Below are 18,082 nucleotides of genomic sequence, written 5' to 3'. Positions count from 1 at the left end.
GACAATGTCTAGGCTGGGCATGGAGACTCAAGTCTATAATCCCAGCACTTTGGGAGACCGAGGCAAAAGGACTGCCTGAGCCCACGGGTTCAAGACCAGCCTCGGCAACTTGGCAAGCCCTCATTTCTACAATAAGTTTTTTAAAAAGGCTGGGCTCGGTGGCCCAGCCTGTAATACCAGCACTTTGGGAGGCCGAGGCAAGTGGATTGCCTGAGCCCATGGGTTTGAGACCAGCCCGGGCAACTTGACGAGACTTCATCTCTACAATAAATTTTTAAGAAATTAGCTGGGTGTGGTACTGAACCCGGCAGGTTGAAGCTAGGGTGGCCTGAGCGTGCCACTGCACTCCAGTCTGGACGACAGAGTGAGACTCCAACTCAAAAAAAAAATTAGCTGGGCATGATAGCATGCGCCTGTAGTTCTGGCTACTTGGAAGGCTAAGGCGAAAGGATTTCCTGAACCCAGCAAGTCGAGGGTGTGGTGGCTATGAGCATGCCACTGCACTCCAGCCTGGGCAACGAACTGAGACTCCAACTCAAAAAAAAAAAAAAGAAAGATAAAGTCTGAGGATGTGCATTTGATGAACGATGAGATCACTGGTGACACTGGCCACAGCATCACGGGACCACTTCTCTACTTCCTTTTATAGTAAATGGGAAAGAATGTGTCTACTTCCTCTATTTTTCTTCTATGCCTTTTTTTTTTTTTGTAGCCACATGACTTAGGCTTTTGCTCCTGCCCCTCCACCAGAAGTGCACTTCAAAATCATTAATGATCGGGGGAGGGGAATAAAAATGACAAAAGAAACAAAATCATCAATGATCTCCACATTTCTAAATCCAACACTCGTTCTCAGTCCTCTTATGTGCCGCAGCAGTCACACTCCCTGCAATCCCTCACTCCCTCCTCCCTAGGACATTTTCTCCACTTGTCTTCCAGGACAGCCGAATCCCTGGCTTACCTCACTAGTCATTCTCATGATCCCTCTTTACCTTTCCAATCTCTAAATACTGGTATGTTCCAGAGCTTAATCCTTGGCCCTCTTCTTGTCTCTATAACTACTGCCTAAAAAGTGATCTCATCTCATAGCTTTAAATGTCATCTATACACTGATGATTCCCAAATGTACGTCCCTAGCCCAGACTCTCCCCTAAATTCAACTGTCTATAAAGTATCTCAACTTCAATGTGTAAGGGACATCTCAAATGTGACACAACTAACACATCTCTCAAAATGCAAGTATTCTTCCCCAGCCAGCCCCACCTCAGTTAGCTATAAATTCATCCTTTCAGTTTCTCAGGACAGAGACCCTGGAGTCACCTTTAACTACTCTCTTTTTTTCACATCAGCTCCAACACCAAATGTAGTTGGAGCCAGAATACCTGGGTTCAAATCTAGTTCAGCCACTTGGGAGCATTGTTATCTTGGGAAAATTGCTTAACTTTTCCTGACTCCGGTTTTATCACTAGTAAAATGGGGACAATAATCTTATGTATCTCATGGAGTTGCTAAAATAATTGATGAGTTAGTGTTTGTAAAATGCTTTGAACAGCGCCTGCCGTAGTCTGTGGTATCTCATGAATCTGATCCCTTCTCACCAGCTCCACCTCCACACCCCATCTGGGAACCAGTCTCTAGTAGCTCTCATCTGGATTACTGTAAAAGTCACCAGCTAACTGGTCTCCTCCCTTCAGCCTTGTATCTTTCAACCTACTGGCAACTTAGCAGCCAAAATGATCTTTCTAAAACAAAAGTCACTGTAAAATTCTTTTAACTTTTTTGTATGTTTGAAAATTTCCATAAGAAAATTTGGAAACAACAAAAAGCCAGAGATGTCACTCATTTCAAAACCCTCCAATCCTTTGCATTTAACTCAGAGTAAACACAAGTCTTTTCATGGACTGACTGGGCCCTAAAGTTAAGCCTCCCCTCTTCTCCTGACCTCATTTCTTCCTTTCGGGCACCAGGCTGCCTCCTGTTTCTTAAACACTCCAGCACGTTCCCTTCCCAGGGCCTTCGCACCTGATGCTCCCTCTGCCGGGAATGCTTGTCCGCAGGTTGCACACCTTATGTCCCCACCTTCTTTCAGGCTTTGCTGAAAGGTCACTTTCTTAATGAAGGGGCTTTCAAATAAACTATACTCACCAACCAGAATTCCTTCTCAACTTTATTTTTCTCACAGCATTTAGCACTATCTGATGTACTATTAAGTCATCAATTTGAAGTTCAAGGTTCACCTCTTGATTCTAAGATGCAATTACCAAATGTTTATACTTTGTTGTAACCCAGTGGACATAGGTTCTTCCTTAAAATGGAAATAGATGATTGAGTAAAACGAAATATATGACTCTCCGTATAGTATTCCTTTCTTGTGTGCAAATGGTGATAAATATTGTGGATTCTGGGTATCTGGCATCTATTTACAGCATTAAATTTTTCTGAGACCTACCTACTGCACTATCCACTCATTTAAAAAAATTTTTTTGTTTGGGTCTAGAAGATACATATCATAGAAATACGATTTTTTTTTTCCAGTTGGAGTCTCACTCTGTCGTCCAGGCTAGAGTGCAGTGGCATGCTCACAGCTACCACAGCCTCAACCTGCTGGGCTCAGGTGATCCTTCCCCTCAGCCTTCCAAGTAGCTGGAACTACAGGCGTGCGCTACCACACCCATCTTATTTTTTGATTAATTGTAGAGAAGCGGTCTCACCAAATTGCCCAGGCTGGTCTCAAATCCCTGAATTTATGCAATCCTCTCGCCTCGACTTCCCAAAGTGCTGGGATTATAGGTTTGAGCCACCACACACCCAGTCTAGAAATATGAAATTAAGTAGCAAGACTAAACTGCAAAGCTTATTTTATCCTTGGCATTTAAAACCATATTGCAGGCTGGGCATAGTGGCTCACACCTGTAATCCTAGTACTTTTGGAGGCCAAGGCAAGAGGATTGTTTGAGCCCAGGAGTTCGAGACCAGCCAAGGCAATATAGAGAGACACTGTCTCTACAAAAAAATAAAAAAATTAGCCAGCTGTGGTGGTATGCTCCCAGTTACTTGGGAGGCTGAGACAGGAGAATTTCCTGAGCTCAGGAGGCCCAGGCTGCGGTGAGCCATGATTGTGCCACATTCCAGCCTGGGCAACAGAATGAGACCCTGACTCAAAATTAATTAACTAAAATAAAACAAAACCACATTGCAATGGGAACACAGTAAATGGAAATATTATCCTGCAAAGGGGGGTGGGGGCGAAGACAACTATGCTGCTATGCCACAGGCCTACTAACTCTTAACCGACATTATTTAATGTAATCCTTACACATATAGCCCTTATATATAATCCTCATATATATACGCCTCAAAAAACTCTCAGCCAATTTACAGATGCAGAAATTAAAGCTCAGACAGACTTAAAAATATGCAGGGCCTAGATTCAAACCCAGGTGGAGCTATCTGATGCCACATCCTACACACACTCTTCCTACAGAGCCTTGCCTCCTAGAGCACCAGGTCAGCAAACTGGAGCTAAGAAAGGCTGTAAATGGGCCATCAGTACATTCCTGAGATAGATAACTCAGCATGTCTAACTTTCCACGAAGCCATTCATAGCTGTGTGCTGGCAACACCCTTACCTGTAGACATAAAAAATGGGATTCGGAACTTTCCACTTAGCACCCGGGCCCGCAGATTCTGCAGTGTGCTCCCGTCAAACGGCAGGGCACCACACACGAGCACATAGAGGACAACGCCAAGGCTCTGCACCCAAACAGAGAATATACACAATTAATTGCATCAAGGAAACAAAAGAGGCCATTATAGTGTGTTTATGAAGATGATGGTGAGTCATGCACGAGATTATGAAATGAACTCTTTTTTTCTTTTTTATGAGTAATAATATGGGACATTGTCAAGGCTGATCATCTTTAGAATAGTTAACACTCTTCTTTGCCTCCAGACATTCATCTGGGGTAACATCCCAAATTTTTCTCAGTACTCGTTCTCTCCGGATAAGGCAAGTGGAACAATAGAAAGAATCTCTGTTCTTGCCAAAGGCACCCATCCAAGCTGGCCTTGGCAATTCTTTTGCAGAAGCAAAGGGAGAATCTGAAACCTATGGCTCAGCCCTTTCAGTAAGTGCTGGAGGAAAAACTTTGCACAAACTGGGACTTGAAGGAGGAGGTGACCATGATCTCAATGCACATACCACATGGTGAGGACAGCTGTCATCAATCAAGAGTAGCAAATGCTATGGGATAATCAGGGAAGGTAGTTATTTACCCAGATATCTACTTTGGGCCCATCATATTCCTTCCCTTCAAAGAGTTCAGGTGCAGCATAGGGAGGGCTGCCACACCAGGTCTTCAGCAGCTGCCCAGGAGTGAAGAGGTTACTGAATCCAAAATCTAGAAGAGGCAAATGGATACAATTCATGTTATTATAACCCAGCAAACATCAATCTCTACTTACTAAAGATTCCAAATCACTAAGTCTGAATATTAAATGCAAAAAGAGAACATTTAGGAACCACACAGCCAACCAGTTAAACTTTAAAAAATAATAGTGAAACAAAGAAACAAATGAGCTGGAATGTAAAAGACATCTGGTTAACTAGAAGTAAACATGATTGGTTCATGTCAGCAAAAATAGCACCAATCTCTTCATAAACCTAGGGAGAGTCAGGTGGGTAGTACTTGTTCCTTTGAGAAAGAAATGAAATTGGATGATTGATGTCGAGACCATATTAGAATCAGTAAATACATGTAAGCCTACTCAACTACACCCAGAACTTTTATATTATTTTTTTTACTTCTTATAGCAAGCACACTTATGACCACTTTAAAAATAGACAAAATTAGCTATCATTAAGGTAGCTTATTCAAAATAAAGAATATGCAATTTACTTACAAACTAAACCAAGAACGTTGCATGTTAACTTCAACTCTCTTTATGCTTCAACATCCCCCCCACTTCTTTTCTCCCCCTCCTCTTGCTTTAAGAGGGAGGAGAGGGAGGCAGGTGAGGTGAGTTTTGAGAAGATATACTAAGAAAATGAGCAAGGAAAGATTCAGGATAGTCAAGCATGTGTAGGTTCCTGGAGGGTGGCGTCCAGGGAGGACTTGGAAGCTCCTAGCTCCTTCCCCCATGCTTCGCCCTACACATCTCCGCATCTGTACCCTTTGCAATACCCTTTATAATAAACTGGTAAACATGAGCATTAACCTACCCATCTGCAGTTGATTGAATGCACTCACCCACGCACACAAATTTCACGTCTATGCTGAATCTCAGAATGAGATCTTATTTGGAAATAGGGTCTATGCATACATAATTAGGTAAGAATCTTGAGATGAAATTATCCCAGGTTTACAGTGAACCCGACATCCACGGACTGTTGTCCCTCTAGGAAGCAGCAAGATGCAGAGAAACACAGCAAAGAAGGCAATGTGAGGATGGAGGCAGAGACTGGAGGAATGATCTACAAGTCAAAGAGCACCAAGGCTTGCTGGCAACCACCAGAAGCCAGGGAAGAGCATGGGGCAGTTTCTTACTTAGATTTTTCAGAACGACCCAACTGCGCCCGCATCTTTATGTTGGGCTACTGACCTCAGGAACTGTGAGATCATAAATTTCTATTGTAAAAAAGAAAGAAAATGAGCTAGGCAGCAGGCCAAGCATAGTCACTAGCATATAAATGCTTCCATTTATGAATAGCCCATATGACCGGCTAGGACATGCCACACTCCTTGCAATCACAGTTTCTGAAAATGCTAAGCACTCCTCTAACTCTCTGAAACCTTTCCTCTCTTTCCTAGTTTTACTCTCTCGTGGACTCTTCCTTTTGCTACTTACTTTCCTTCTATCTTCTACAGAATTGTTTTCCAGTAGGTATCTGCTGACTTTGCCCCCCTCTCCTTGCTCTATATTTTTTCAAAGCTAACTCTTTTGGCTCCACCACTACCACTATCGTCTGTTTGGGGATAATTCCTCAAATGTATATATCTGGCCTTGGCACCATTCTTAAGTTCCTGGCATAAACCCCCAATACTTGCTTGGGAAGAAACACCTCAAGTCCACCATTTTCCAATGTCAAATCTGCCCTCTAGTGACATTCCCATCTTCATGAACTACATTACTAACCCTGTTACTAGGAACACTGGAGTAATCTTTGATTCCTTTCTCTCTCTCATTTCCCACAAGTTTCATACTCTTACTGCTTCTACTCCGTGGGTCCTGAATCCAGTTCCTCCTTTCTATGTCCTTCCTGCCATCACAGTTCAGACTCTTATCATTGCTGACCTAGATTGATGCTATTGCTGACTACGTATGTCTACTTCATTTCCTTCTAAGCCATCCCTTCATAGCACAGTGTCTGTGACACAAATCACATCCTGTTACCTTCTTGCTCAAAAACATTTGCTGACTTCCTTCTATTTACAGAACGGTCAATCTATTAGCATTGTCATTTAAGGTCCTTTACAACCCAGCCCCACCCTACCTTTCCAATTTATTCCTGGATAACATTACTAGACTATTCATATCCTGTGTTTAAATGTCTTTCTTATGCTATTTCCTCTCTGTGCCAGACTGTTTCCTTTCTTTTCCACCTTTAAAATATCACTCATTTTCAAGGCCCAGTCAAATATTACTTCCTGTATGAAGCCTTAACTGATTTCCACCAGAAAATGCCATATCAATGGCTTCCTTCTCTATGCTTTCCATAGCCCTTTGTTTATACCCCTGCATCCCATTTCCACTCTGTTCTCTATCACACTTAGCTGTATTATGAGTTATACTTTCTACTTATTAGTAAATGGAGGGGATATATTTTTATTTATCCTAGCCTCCACATAGTGTTTTTAAAACATACTAGCGACTCAAGCAAGGGTCATGAAATTAGACAGTAATAAAACCACTGGGCCAGTCCTCTAGTCACCCCCTGGCTTGGGAGCTTTCTCCAACTGACAATGGCAGCTGGCCAGTTATGAGAGCCTCTACCTCTGGCTGTCCCTCCCAAAATTCTAAAATTAACTTAATGATCATAAGGAGCTTGGTGTTCAGGACTACAAATAGAATCACTATAGCTTCTTCTGTGAGAAAACAAATACTCTTATTCATTAACAGAAATAAATAATACTTCCTCTGCAAAATCTTCCTGGATCCCCTGTAAGAAGTGTCCTCTACCTTCTCTGAACTCCCTTTATATCTTCCCTTTATTATTTGCGTGTGTGTGTGTGTGTGTATGCATATATGTAAAACCTATTTTTCTAGCGCCTGAAAAGCACACACTCCCTTTCTGGTACACATCTACACCACCCTTCAATGCCTTAAGAACACCTTATTCTTCTTGAACTCTTTCACATACCTAACAGTGTTTAAGTAAAGAGGGCACTTAACAAATGTTGACTATGAACAAAACTTCATTTATCTATTTTTAATTTTTTTATTTTTTGGTGAGAAAGCAGGAATTTATTAAGACAGAACAGCTCCCAAGTGGGAGAAGACCAGAAAGAGGGTTGCCCGAAAACTGCATTTAAAGCTCTTCCAACTCACCTACAAGTTTTGAAATATGATAACTTTAATTTACAAATTAAAGTCTGCACACACAACTGTAAAGATAATTCTTATGGGGAAAGGGCGAGGCGGCTAAAAACCCTAACAAATGAGACTTGGCAAAATAGATGTCCTTTGGAATGATGTAGAAAGAAGGCCCTTAATTTCGTCGTTGTTGTTACTGGTTTGCAAAGACCTTCACCAGGTCCTTTTCCATGATTAGCCTTCCTCTTTTCCACAGTGCAGAGGAGAAATGCAAATGATTCTGTTATACTTGATGGATTCTGACACTGGTATGACTGGATAGCAAAATCTAGAAGACTCATGGAGCTTTTTTGTTTGTGTTTTGGATACAGCATGCAACAGGCTAAGCAATGAATTTAAACCAGTTGATTTTAAATTTTCCTATAAGTAGCTTAAAATATATAGATTTCTCCTTTTGAATCATGAACACTCTATCTACAATTAGTAACCTTTCCATCCTTTTACTCTGCCACAGAGGGGAAGGCACAGACTTAATAGCATGAGCTTGTTTGTTATATCTACCAAACAGGAAATCATTACAAAGAAAACAATATCAAAGGGAACCAGCTTCAGTAATGGCTGCAGGCTTAGACTCCTATTAGGTGCTTGTATGAGAAACAAGTATGGGAAAATGAATATGATTAGGGCCTGATAACCAGAGAGGGCCACATCTAGGGAAGCACCTGCTTCCACAGCATGTTACAACCAATCAGCTAGCTTCAACAGTTAGACCCAATGACCAAGTGCAAGATTTCAACAAGACTCAACAACAACAAAATACTACTGCTTACTCTCATTTCCTACTACATACCAAGTCAAAACCTTTAGTCTTGGAAACCTGTCAAGAGGTCTTCTATAATCATTCCAAGCATTGTTCTTACTCCCGACTCTGAGGTGTTACACATTCACATAAAATTTGTTATTCCCTGCCCGCAAGACATTTTTTTCCATTACAGGTTCTTCCAGTTAATGAACCTGGGTTATTCCAATTCTTTCTTTAATGTACAAACCTAACAGGATCTAATCGACTCTTCCTTTTCAAAATACATATTATTACAAATTGACAGTTTCACTGAAAGCATACTGCCGTCTAACTTTCCCTACCAGTGACTCTTTACAAGTATTTTACATTAACTTCGCTACCGCTATGCATCTTATAAGCTAAAATATGGCTAGTTAACTGTTCCTTCAGGTATAATGTAACTTATTTCTGAAAATTTAAATTATCCATGTGGGAAAAACCTCAAATGACTGACATATACTAAATCTAGAATTCATTTTGAAAGTTCAGTTTCATCTAATCACTGCTTCAGGGACTGAACAATTGGGGTGGGGAGAACACCTCCTCTTTATTCTCTGAGCTGCTTGCCTTTAGGGGCATTTTGCTACACATTTTTAAAGGACTGGAAGGGAAAAAATAAAAGCAGTTAAAACTCAAACGAGTCTATTTTGGGTTCTATTGGTAGTTTAGGGAAGCACTAGGAGAATGCTGGGATGTGCGGTGGGAAGTGGAGGTGGGATGGGGTGGGTGGGGAACAGACAGACATGGAAAAGAATTACTAAGATTTTTGCTGTTTTTAGTTATCTACATGTACAGACAACTGAAAAAAAAAAAACTGAAAGATCACCCAACTTGCAAGAGAAAATTCTCATAACCAAAATTCAAGCAATGGATCAAAATGAATGAGGAAGAATTCTCCTGGCTTGGGTCAAAAAATACCACAAAAGCAAGTAAAGAAAAGCTTTAGAGCTTGAGTATGACCTGCGACTTGAACTTGGAAAATCACTTCCTAGACCTGCTCATCTTATTTTGGTTTTGGAGCTGCTCGTGCTCATAATGTCTTTCATTATTTACTAAAGCTTATTATTCTTTTTAAAAAAATTTTTTTTTAATTATTTTATTTTTTCTCTTTTAATGTTTTTATTTCAAAGATGAGGGGGTACAATTCAGGGTTAGGTATACAAAAGTTCATTATGCAGGTACCCTTGTTGATGAGATGCGCCCCCTCTCCCGGCAGATTCCCACTACTGCCAATCCCCCTCCCACCTCCCCTGGCAGTTTCCTGCTACTGCAAATCCTTTTTCTTATAGTATTGCAATAATTATTCAAGGTCTGCTTATGAGTGAGAATATGTGATACTCAGTTCTTTGTTTCTGTACATCACTCAGTATTATAGACTCCAAGTCCATCCAGGTTGCTGTGAAGTTCATAATTTTGTCTTTCTTTATGGCTGCATAATATTCCGGGATTGCTTTCTTTTTTATTTTATTTTTATTTATTCATTTTTTAAAATTATAAAGATGTGGGGTACAATTCAGGGTTAGGTATACAAACATTGATTATGCAGATACCCTTGTTTAGGAGGTATGCCCCTCCCTCCCCTAGCAGTTTCCCTCAACTGCCAATACCACCCCCACACCCTGACAGTTTCCCATTACTGCCAAACACTTTCTTATAGTATTATAATTGTTCAAGGTCCGCTTATGAGTGAGAACCTATGGTACTCTGTTCTGTTTCTGTGATATGATCAACTCCAAATCCATCCAAGTTGCTGAGAAGTCCATATATTTGTCCTTCTTTGTGGCTGCATAATATTCCATTGTGTATATGTACCACATTTTCTTTATCCAGTCCAGCTTTGATGGGCAACATGGTTGGTTCCATGTTTTTGCTATTGTGAATAGAGCTGCAACAAACATACATGTGCAGGCATCTTTTTTGTAGAATGATTTGAGTTCCTCCGGGTATATTCCCAATAGGGGAATTGCTCGGTCATGTGGAAGGTCAATTTCTAGTTCTTTCAGAAATCGCCACACTGTCTTCCAAAGAGGTTGCACTAGTTTGCATTCCCACCAGCAGTGTAGAAGGCTTCTTATTCTTAACATCTCTTTTATACGTCTCTAAATATTTCCTTCACTCATTTATTTAATATGTATTTATGGAACCCTTCCAATGGGTATACTGATGTCTCAGTTCTTAAGAGCAAACCAAAGGCATAAAAGATACAATTCTAGGAAAAGACTAAAAAAGAAAGAATTTGGCTGAATGGTCAAGGATCTGAAGAGAAAGAGGGGGAAGGTAGGAAGGGTATTCTGAATGATGGGTGGTAAAGAACGTAGGCAAGGGCGGAACACTCAGAATTAACTTGCTACGGTCAAGGGACAATAAAGAGACCATTCTGGGTATGATAAAGGATCTGTGGGGGCACGTGGCAAGAAATAAAGACTGCACAGTAGCAAAATCAAATAAAATACAGCTTTAGATGATAGGATGAGGACCTCTGACTTTGTCCTATGAGCCATTGCTTTTCTTTCTTTCCTTTTCTTCTTTTTTCCTCCAAATTTAAAATTCTTATTAGACTACAGATACAAAGAATTTGATTATGAATTAATGGTAACTTCTGGTTCATGACATACTCTCATCACTGCTCCATTCATGAACTGCTTTTATTTATATTGGGTTTTTTCCAACAGCCTTATTGAGATAAGGATAAGAAATACAAGAAATATATTTTACATTCCATAAAATTCACCCATTTAAAGTGTACCGCTTACATATTTGTGGTATATTAGGAGCTGTGTAACCATCAGCACAACTTTAGAAAATTTTCATCACCCCACAAAGGAGCCCTTTGCCAATCTGCAGTCGCTCCCCACTGCCCTCCAACTCTCTCACTAATGCTCCAGCCCCGGGAATTCTACTTTCTGCCTCTATCAACTTATCAATTCAGGACATTTCACATAAATGGAATCACACAATATATGATCTTTTGTGTCTGACTTCTTTCATTCAGCATAATGTTTTCAAAGTTTATCTATGTTGTATCATATACCAGTACTTTGATCTTTTTTGAATAACACTCCATTATATAAATATGTCACATTTTTATTGATCCATTCATCAGTTGATGAACATTCGGGTTTTTTCCACTTTTCTTTTATTATGAAATGCTGCTATGAACATTCATGTAGGTTTTGTGTCATCGTATATTTTAGTTTCTCTTGACTATACCTAGGAATGAAACTGCTGGGTTATATGATAATAACTCTATGTATCACTTTTTGAGCAACTGCCCAACCTGTTCTCCAAGTGGTTATATCATTTTACATCCCCACAAGTAATGAACAAGGATCCAATTTCTCTACATCTTTGCTAACATTTATTGTCTTTTTAATTAATGTTATTACATTCATCCTAGTGGCTGTTAAGTGGTATCTTACTATGGTTTTTATGTTAGAATTATACTAAAATGTCTATTCATTGAAAAACACTTTATTTTTATTTTTAGAGACAGGGTCTCATGCTGTTGCCCAGACTGGAGCATAGTGGCACAATCATAGCTTACTACAGCCTTGAACTCCTGGACACAAGTGATTCTCCCACCTCAGTCTCCCAAATAGCTGGAACTATCAGTGCACACCACCAGACCCAGCTACTTTTTAAATTTTTTGTAGTGATGGAGTCTCGCTATGTTGCCCAGGCTGGTCTCAAACATTTGGCCTCAAGCAATCCTCATATCTGGGCCTCACACCTGAGATTACAGACATGAGCCATCACACCCAGCTGAATAACTGATACATCTGATTATTAAAACTGAATAACTGATTACATCAATAGTAAAGCTACTTAAAACAATCTATAAAGTAAAGCACACAAGTGATTAGCACAAATGTCAAGACACTTTTTCCCTTGAGGGGGATGAAATTGTGATGGGGTAGAGCTGGGCTGGCAATTATCTGTTTTTCACCTAAGAGGTATTTATACAAGTGTTTGTTTTCATGATTCACTACAGTGTACATATGTGTTTAAGAAACAGTTTCTGAACATTTCATAATAAATGAAGGAAAAAAGATGAAAAGGATATGCCTTTTTCTCCCTCACTTCTCTTTCTTGCCATTTGGAGTCATTTCATTTCTAAACTTCACAATTATTGGGGCTCTTAAGGTCAGGGAATTTTCTCACCACTGATTTCCTAGGGCCTAGAAAGTGCCTGGTGGAAGAGAAGGCACTCAATAAATAACTTACAAATGAGTCACTGATCAACTAAGCACAGAGAGGAGGGAGAAAAGGAAGAAAAGAGAGAGTTTGAAGTAAAAAATGAATGTATGAGAACTCAGAGTGTAGAAATTGGGAACTACTTGCTAAAACAGGGATCTCATTAAAGTTTTCATTGAAGACAGCAGTAATCTTATATGAAGAAAAACTATGCAAGCTAGAAAGATTTTATATGCATGATAAAATTTACAGTTAAATGCAATTTTAAAGGAATAATATTTTAATGAGAGGTATAATCATTGTAATGCTAAAATGGCAAGTAGGTAAAAAAAAGCTATTCACATCATTAAAAATATTAGAATTACTGTTATACTAACAAAATAACTGTGTCTCAATAACCCATATTAGTAAGAGACATAGTATACATTACATACGGTTAATTTAAAAATCCATTTTTGTCTGTAATGTCACTGACGTTTCAAACAGTTAACAAAAAATACTTTTAAAAGATTTTTATTTTCCTTCTTTTCCTCCAATATGCCCAATTTAAGGAAAAATGTGCTTGACAAACTATCACATCAAACACCATGAATGGCCAGAAAACCATGAATGGCTAGAAAGCATTAAAAACAACAACTAAATAACTGAAAGTTGACACAATTGTGGTAACTTTTTCAGATAGTCTCAATCTCCTCTAATGTTTTTAAGAATTTATTTTTCTGATTATTATTTTTATCCAAATCCCATGGGTAACCATTTCTCTAAAACCATGGATTTATAGCATTCCAGAGCTAATATCCTCCTATGGAATACTGGAGTGCGATACTGCCCCAGCTCAAGTCAGTGTGGGAAAGAAAAAGGGAAAATGTCTGGGATCATTCTAAATGGTTGAATTCTTGAGGACACAAATAAAATAAATGACTGAAGTTTAATGCAAATGGCTCAGGGTGAAGAGCACTGGGAGGTGAAACACTGGTAAAATATAAAGGAACCAAACAGGGAGTGGCAATTTCAACATAAGTAAAAAGCAAGCACAAAAAAACAAAAACAAAACCCCACAAACAAGAAGAGATTATAGTTCTGAAATGCATTATTAAATGCCAAAGAAAGGGGAAGAAAAATGCTAACACCAAAGCCCTATCAAGAATTACTGCAACCTCTAGCCTGGGCAATATATCGAGATATCGTCTCTACAAAAAATCAAAATCAAAATATTAGACAGGCATGGCAGAAGGCGCCTGTAGTTCTAGCTACTTGGGAGGCTGACACGAGTATTGCTTGAACCCCACAGTTGGAAGCTGCAGTGAACAGTGATCATGCCAATGCACTCAAGTCTGGGCAGCAGAGTGAGAACTTGACTCAAAGAAGAGAAAAAAAATGGCAGGTGTGGAGGCTCATGCCTATAATCCCAGCACTTTGGGAGGCCTAAGTGGATGGATTATTTTAGCCTAGAAGTTCAAGACCAGCCTGAGCAATATATCAAATCTCATCTCTACCAAAAAAAAAAAATCAAAAAATTAGTCAGGTATGGTGACACATGCCTGTAGTCCCAAATACTCAGGAGGCTGAGGCAGGAGGATCATCTGAGCCCAGAAAGTCAACGCTACAGTGAGCTGTGGTTGTGCCACTGCACTCCATCCTGGGCAAAAGAGTGACCCCGACTCAAAAGGGAAAAAAGAATTACTGTAATCTTAAAATAACATGGGGTAGGTTAAGTAAGTTATGGTACATCTAACTTGATATGTAGTCACTAAAAATGATGACAGGGAGGAAAATGAGAAATATATTTGATATAAAAGACAAAGGCAGCACATAAAATTGAATATATATTCCAATTATAATTATGGAAAATATACATAGGAAAAAAGATAAAAGGAAATGCATTAAAAATGATAACGATATGCCAGGCTTGGTGGCTCAGTCTGTAATCCCGCACCTTTGGGAGGCTGAGGTGAGTGGATTGCCTGAGTCCGCGGGTTCGAGACCCGCCTGGGCAGCGAGACCTCATCTCTACAATAAATCAAAAAATCAGCTGGGTGTGGTAGCGCATGCCTGTAATTCCGGCTACTTGGAAGGCTGAGGCGGAAGGATTGCCGGAGTCCAGCAGGTCAAGGCTGCGGTGGCCACTGCACTCCAATCTGAAGCGGCCACTGCACTCCAATCTGGGCAACAGGGTGAGACTCCAACTCAAAAAAAAAAAAAAATGATAACGATAGTTTTAGAAGTAGGATTACAATTTGAATATTTAAAAATATTTTGTTGTTTAAATTTCCTAAATATGCTTATATTATTCAATAATTACCTTTAAAAAATTTTAAATATAAAGAACAAAAAGAATCCAATTTTATCTTGAACAAAAAGAACTAAAACACTGAGCAGTTAGTTTTAGGTAATTCTCAGGTAATGAAGTCGATAAAAACTACCTTATATCCTTTATTGTTCATTTATTGGCAATGAGAAAGATTTCTGACCTAGACTCAGCATTAAAATGATATATATTCTAAAAAGTTGAGAAGAAAAGGGAAAATCAACAGAAAAAATGGGTTAAGATGAGCCCTCCCACCCACACAACAGAAGCCACATGGGTAGAGTGGAGTGTTCTCTTTATGTGGTCCACGGTCATTCATTTCTCCACTCAGAAGTGGCTCTTAATATAATCTGTTAATCTCTTTTCCAACCCCCCGACACCCTGGTTGGTTAGCATTTGTCTGCAGGCTGAAATGGTAACTTAAATCCCTTTCTCTTAATACAGAGAGACTTTAACTTGAACCATATGTCTGCCTTCTGGGATGGTTTAAATACCAGAGCTTACTATCAATTTTGAGACTTGGAACTCTTTGTTCTAGGCAGATCAGGAGCCTAGGGTTGTATAAGGTAGTGATATTGATATCCCCCCAAATATCATCAGCTGGATATGTATATGTGGTAAGGGGAAAGAGGGAGGAACGGGTAGCACTAATATAAACTGCAGCAGGAAGTTTTCTTATTTGGTCCACCACTTCAGAGCAATACCCTTGACTTCTTTTTTGGCTGACCAAATAACAATCCAAAGCAGGTGTAAAAAGTTTAGGCACAACCTTCAGCCAGTTTCAACGTTCTCGGTGTCTGTTAAGACAATACAGTACAGCTTTGAAGGACAGCCGGTCCTTCCTTCCAAGGATAACTTGTGCTTCACTTCCTTGCTATAATGAGAAGAGACCACTCAAAACTGGAACTTATTTATTAAAAACTGTGTATTTATCCTTACATGTTTAAACTTCAGCCACCTTCAAAGTACTCTCCATTTGAAACAATACACTATCAAGACGCTTCTTCCACTGCTCAAAACAGTTTTTGAACTCCTCAATTTTGATGCCTTTTAGTGCTTCTGTTGCTTTTTGTTTCACCTCTTCCCCATCAGCAAAACGTTCCCCTTTAAGGACTTTTTTTGTCCACGGAAACAAACAAACAAAAAAAGTCGCTCAGAGAGAGATTGGTTGAATAGGGAGGGAGGGGAACAGTGGTCATGATATTTTTGGTCAAAAACTGCTCAACACTCAGTATGGTGTGGACAGGTGTGTTGTCATGGTGGAGGAACCAGTCACCTGTTTGCCACAACTCGGGAGGTTTTTTCTGCAAATCATGATGCAACCTTCTCAAAACTTCAGATGAAAACTTTGGTTGACCGTTTGATCCAGAGGAACAAATTCCAAATGTATTATAAGGGTCTGCCTCCAAAAGATGATTCCAGGTTTTTTTGGGTTCCCCTTCGTAAGTAAACAACTCGGAAGTGGGAGAATTGGGAAAAAGTGAAGTGGGAAAATAGTTACTTATTCTACATAAGCAACCTGACCAGAAATCATTGTGATAAGATCATTCATGTTTTCAAAGCTGAAAACTTCTGAGGACTCACAATCTCAATATTGTAATTGCAACTAGAAACAAAGATGAACAGAAATAATTTGACCTTGATTAGTTTCTCAATGGACTTGAAGGGGAACAGGAGGATGAGTTGCTAGGTGTTCTTGCTAGAAATGACTCAAAGAACCAAAGATCAACATCAGTGTAAGAACATTATATAACTAAAATTTAGACTGTTATGTAGGCTGTTAAAATAGAAATTGACACAAACATGGAACTAAATCTGCATTTCCTATACAATACTACTGTCCTAGAAATCATGTGACCCAAAGGCTTTATTTGAAATTGAAGAAAACAAAAGTCAACTCTGTGGATCTCAGAACTATAGAGTGATGAAGGATGTTTGAAAGTTCCCAAGAGTCACAGTATTAGCTCACTCTTAAAAACAGATCTTGGGAAGTACTCAGCATTTAGCAATCATTCCAACCCCTGGCTGAACTTCCTCACTAGGAGCTAATAGAGAAGTAATGCCAAAAACTCCTGACTCACAGCTTGAGCATATATACACAAGAGAAAATCCCTTCAGGGAAAAAAAAAAATCAAATAATCAGCTTGTTTGGGGGGAGAGTTGGACCAGTATTAGACCGGTATTGCCAGCAAATGACACGTGTTTTTTTCCTCCAAAACACTTTAGCAGGTAGGATTCCTGACCTCAACTATTTTTAAATGAGGTAATAAACCAATCTCCTCTACTCTGTTACATATAGCACTATGCAACCCTTCCCATACAAACCCAAGAAACAAAAAACCCTTCTCAACAAAGGATCTTTTCATCAAATTTAGTATTGAGTAGATATATAAAGCAAAAAATGAGATTGTTTCTATAATGCTTGCAAACAGTATTCATTGATTCTTAAAAATGTTAGTGAGTACTATTATAGTCATTATTTTTAAATCATATGAGTTAGTACAAAAAAAGTTCAATCAGGTAAGTACCTAATCATGATAGGTGAGAACATGTCATACAAAATTTTTTTTTTTTTTGAGCTGGAGTCTCACTCTGTCACCCAGACTGAAGTGCAGTGGCCGCTCCCGGCCACCGCAGCCTCAACCTGCTGGGCTCCAGTAATCCTTCCGCCTCAGCTTCCAAGTAGCCAGAATTACAGGCATGCGCTACCATGCCTGGCTGATTTTTTTGATTTGTTGTAGAGATGAAGTCTTGCTGCTCAGGCGGGTCTCGAACCCGCGGGCTCAGGTAATCCACTCACCTCAGCCTCCCAAAGGCGCGGGTTTACAGGCTGAGCCACCGAGCCCGGCTCATACAAAATTTTAGTGTGCCTTTTATAGACCACAATGACCCAAAGTTCCCTTAAACTCTCAACAAAAACTAATGATACCAAAGGAAATACGGTATATAGGTAAAATAGCAATATTTTCCAAGTTAAAAATTAAGATATAAGGTCTGATAAACAGCTTACTTTTGGAGAAAAGAAGATATGACTGTCACTTAAGAAGTTCTAAGGTGTTACCTAGAAATTAAGAGCAGGTAACAAAATACTATCTTAGGTCAAAGGTAACAAAAAAAATTCAAATGGGAGAAGACATCCAAAAAGTAATCTACTTGAATGGTAATGTATAATTATGCTTGTAAAAAATAAAGTACTCTCCTCCCCC

The 18,082-nt window shown here is 39.4% G+C and overlaps 1 protein-coding gene across 7 annotated transcripts in view; it reads right to left on the bottom strand.

The window, feature by feature from the left end:
* The window catches only part of SIK3 (SIK family kinase 3), a 120,074-nt gene that overhangs the window by 50,343 nt on the left and 51,649 nt on the right, over positions 1-18,082 (bottom strand). For all 7 annotated transcript variants that reach the window (XM_021711292.1, XM_021711291.1, XM_008055899.2 and 4 more), the window contains exons 4-5: positions 4,276-4,400; positions 3,630-3,753 (exon numbers count right to left, since the gene is read on the bottom strand). In XM_021711292.1, the coding sequence (XP_021566967.1) occupies positions 3,630-3,753; positions 4,276-4,400 (249 nt within the window). The remainder of the gene's footprint in view (positions 1-3,629; positions 3,754-4,275; positions 4,401-18,082) is intronic.

Source organism: Carlito syrichta, unplaced genomic scaffold (genome assembly GCF_000164805.1).
Source record: "Carlito syrichta isolate Samal-C Ts95f unplaced genomic scaffold, Tarsius_syrichta-2.0.1 Scaffold302022, whole genome shotgun sequence".
In the NCBI taxonomy this organism is placed as follows: domain Eukaryota; kingdom Metazoa; phylum Chordata; class Mammalia; order Primates; family Tarsiidae; genus Carlito; species Carlito syrichta.
Note: the sequence above shows the minus strand (reverse complement) of the source record. Positions and strands in the feature narration are given on the sequence as shown.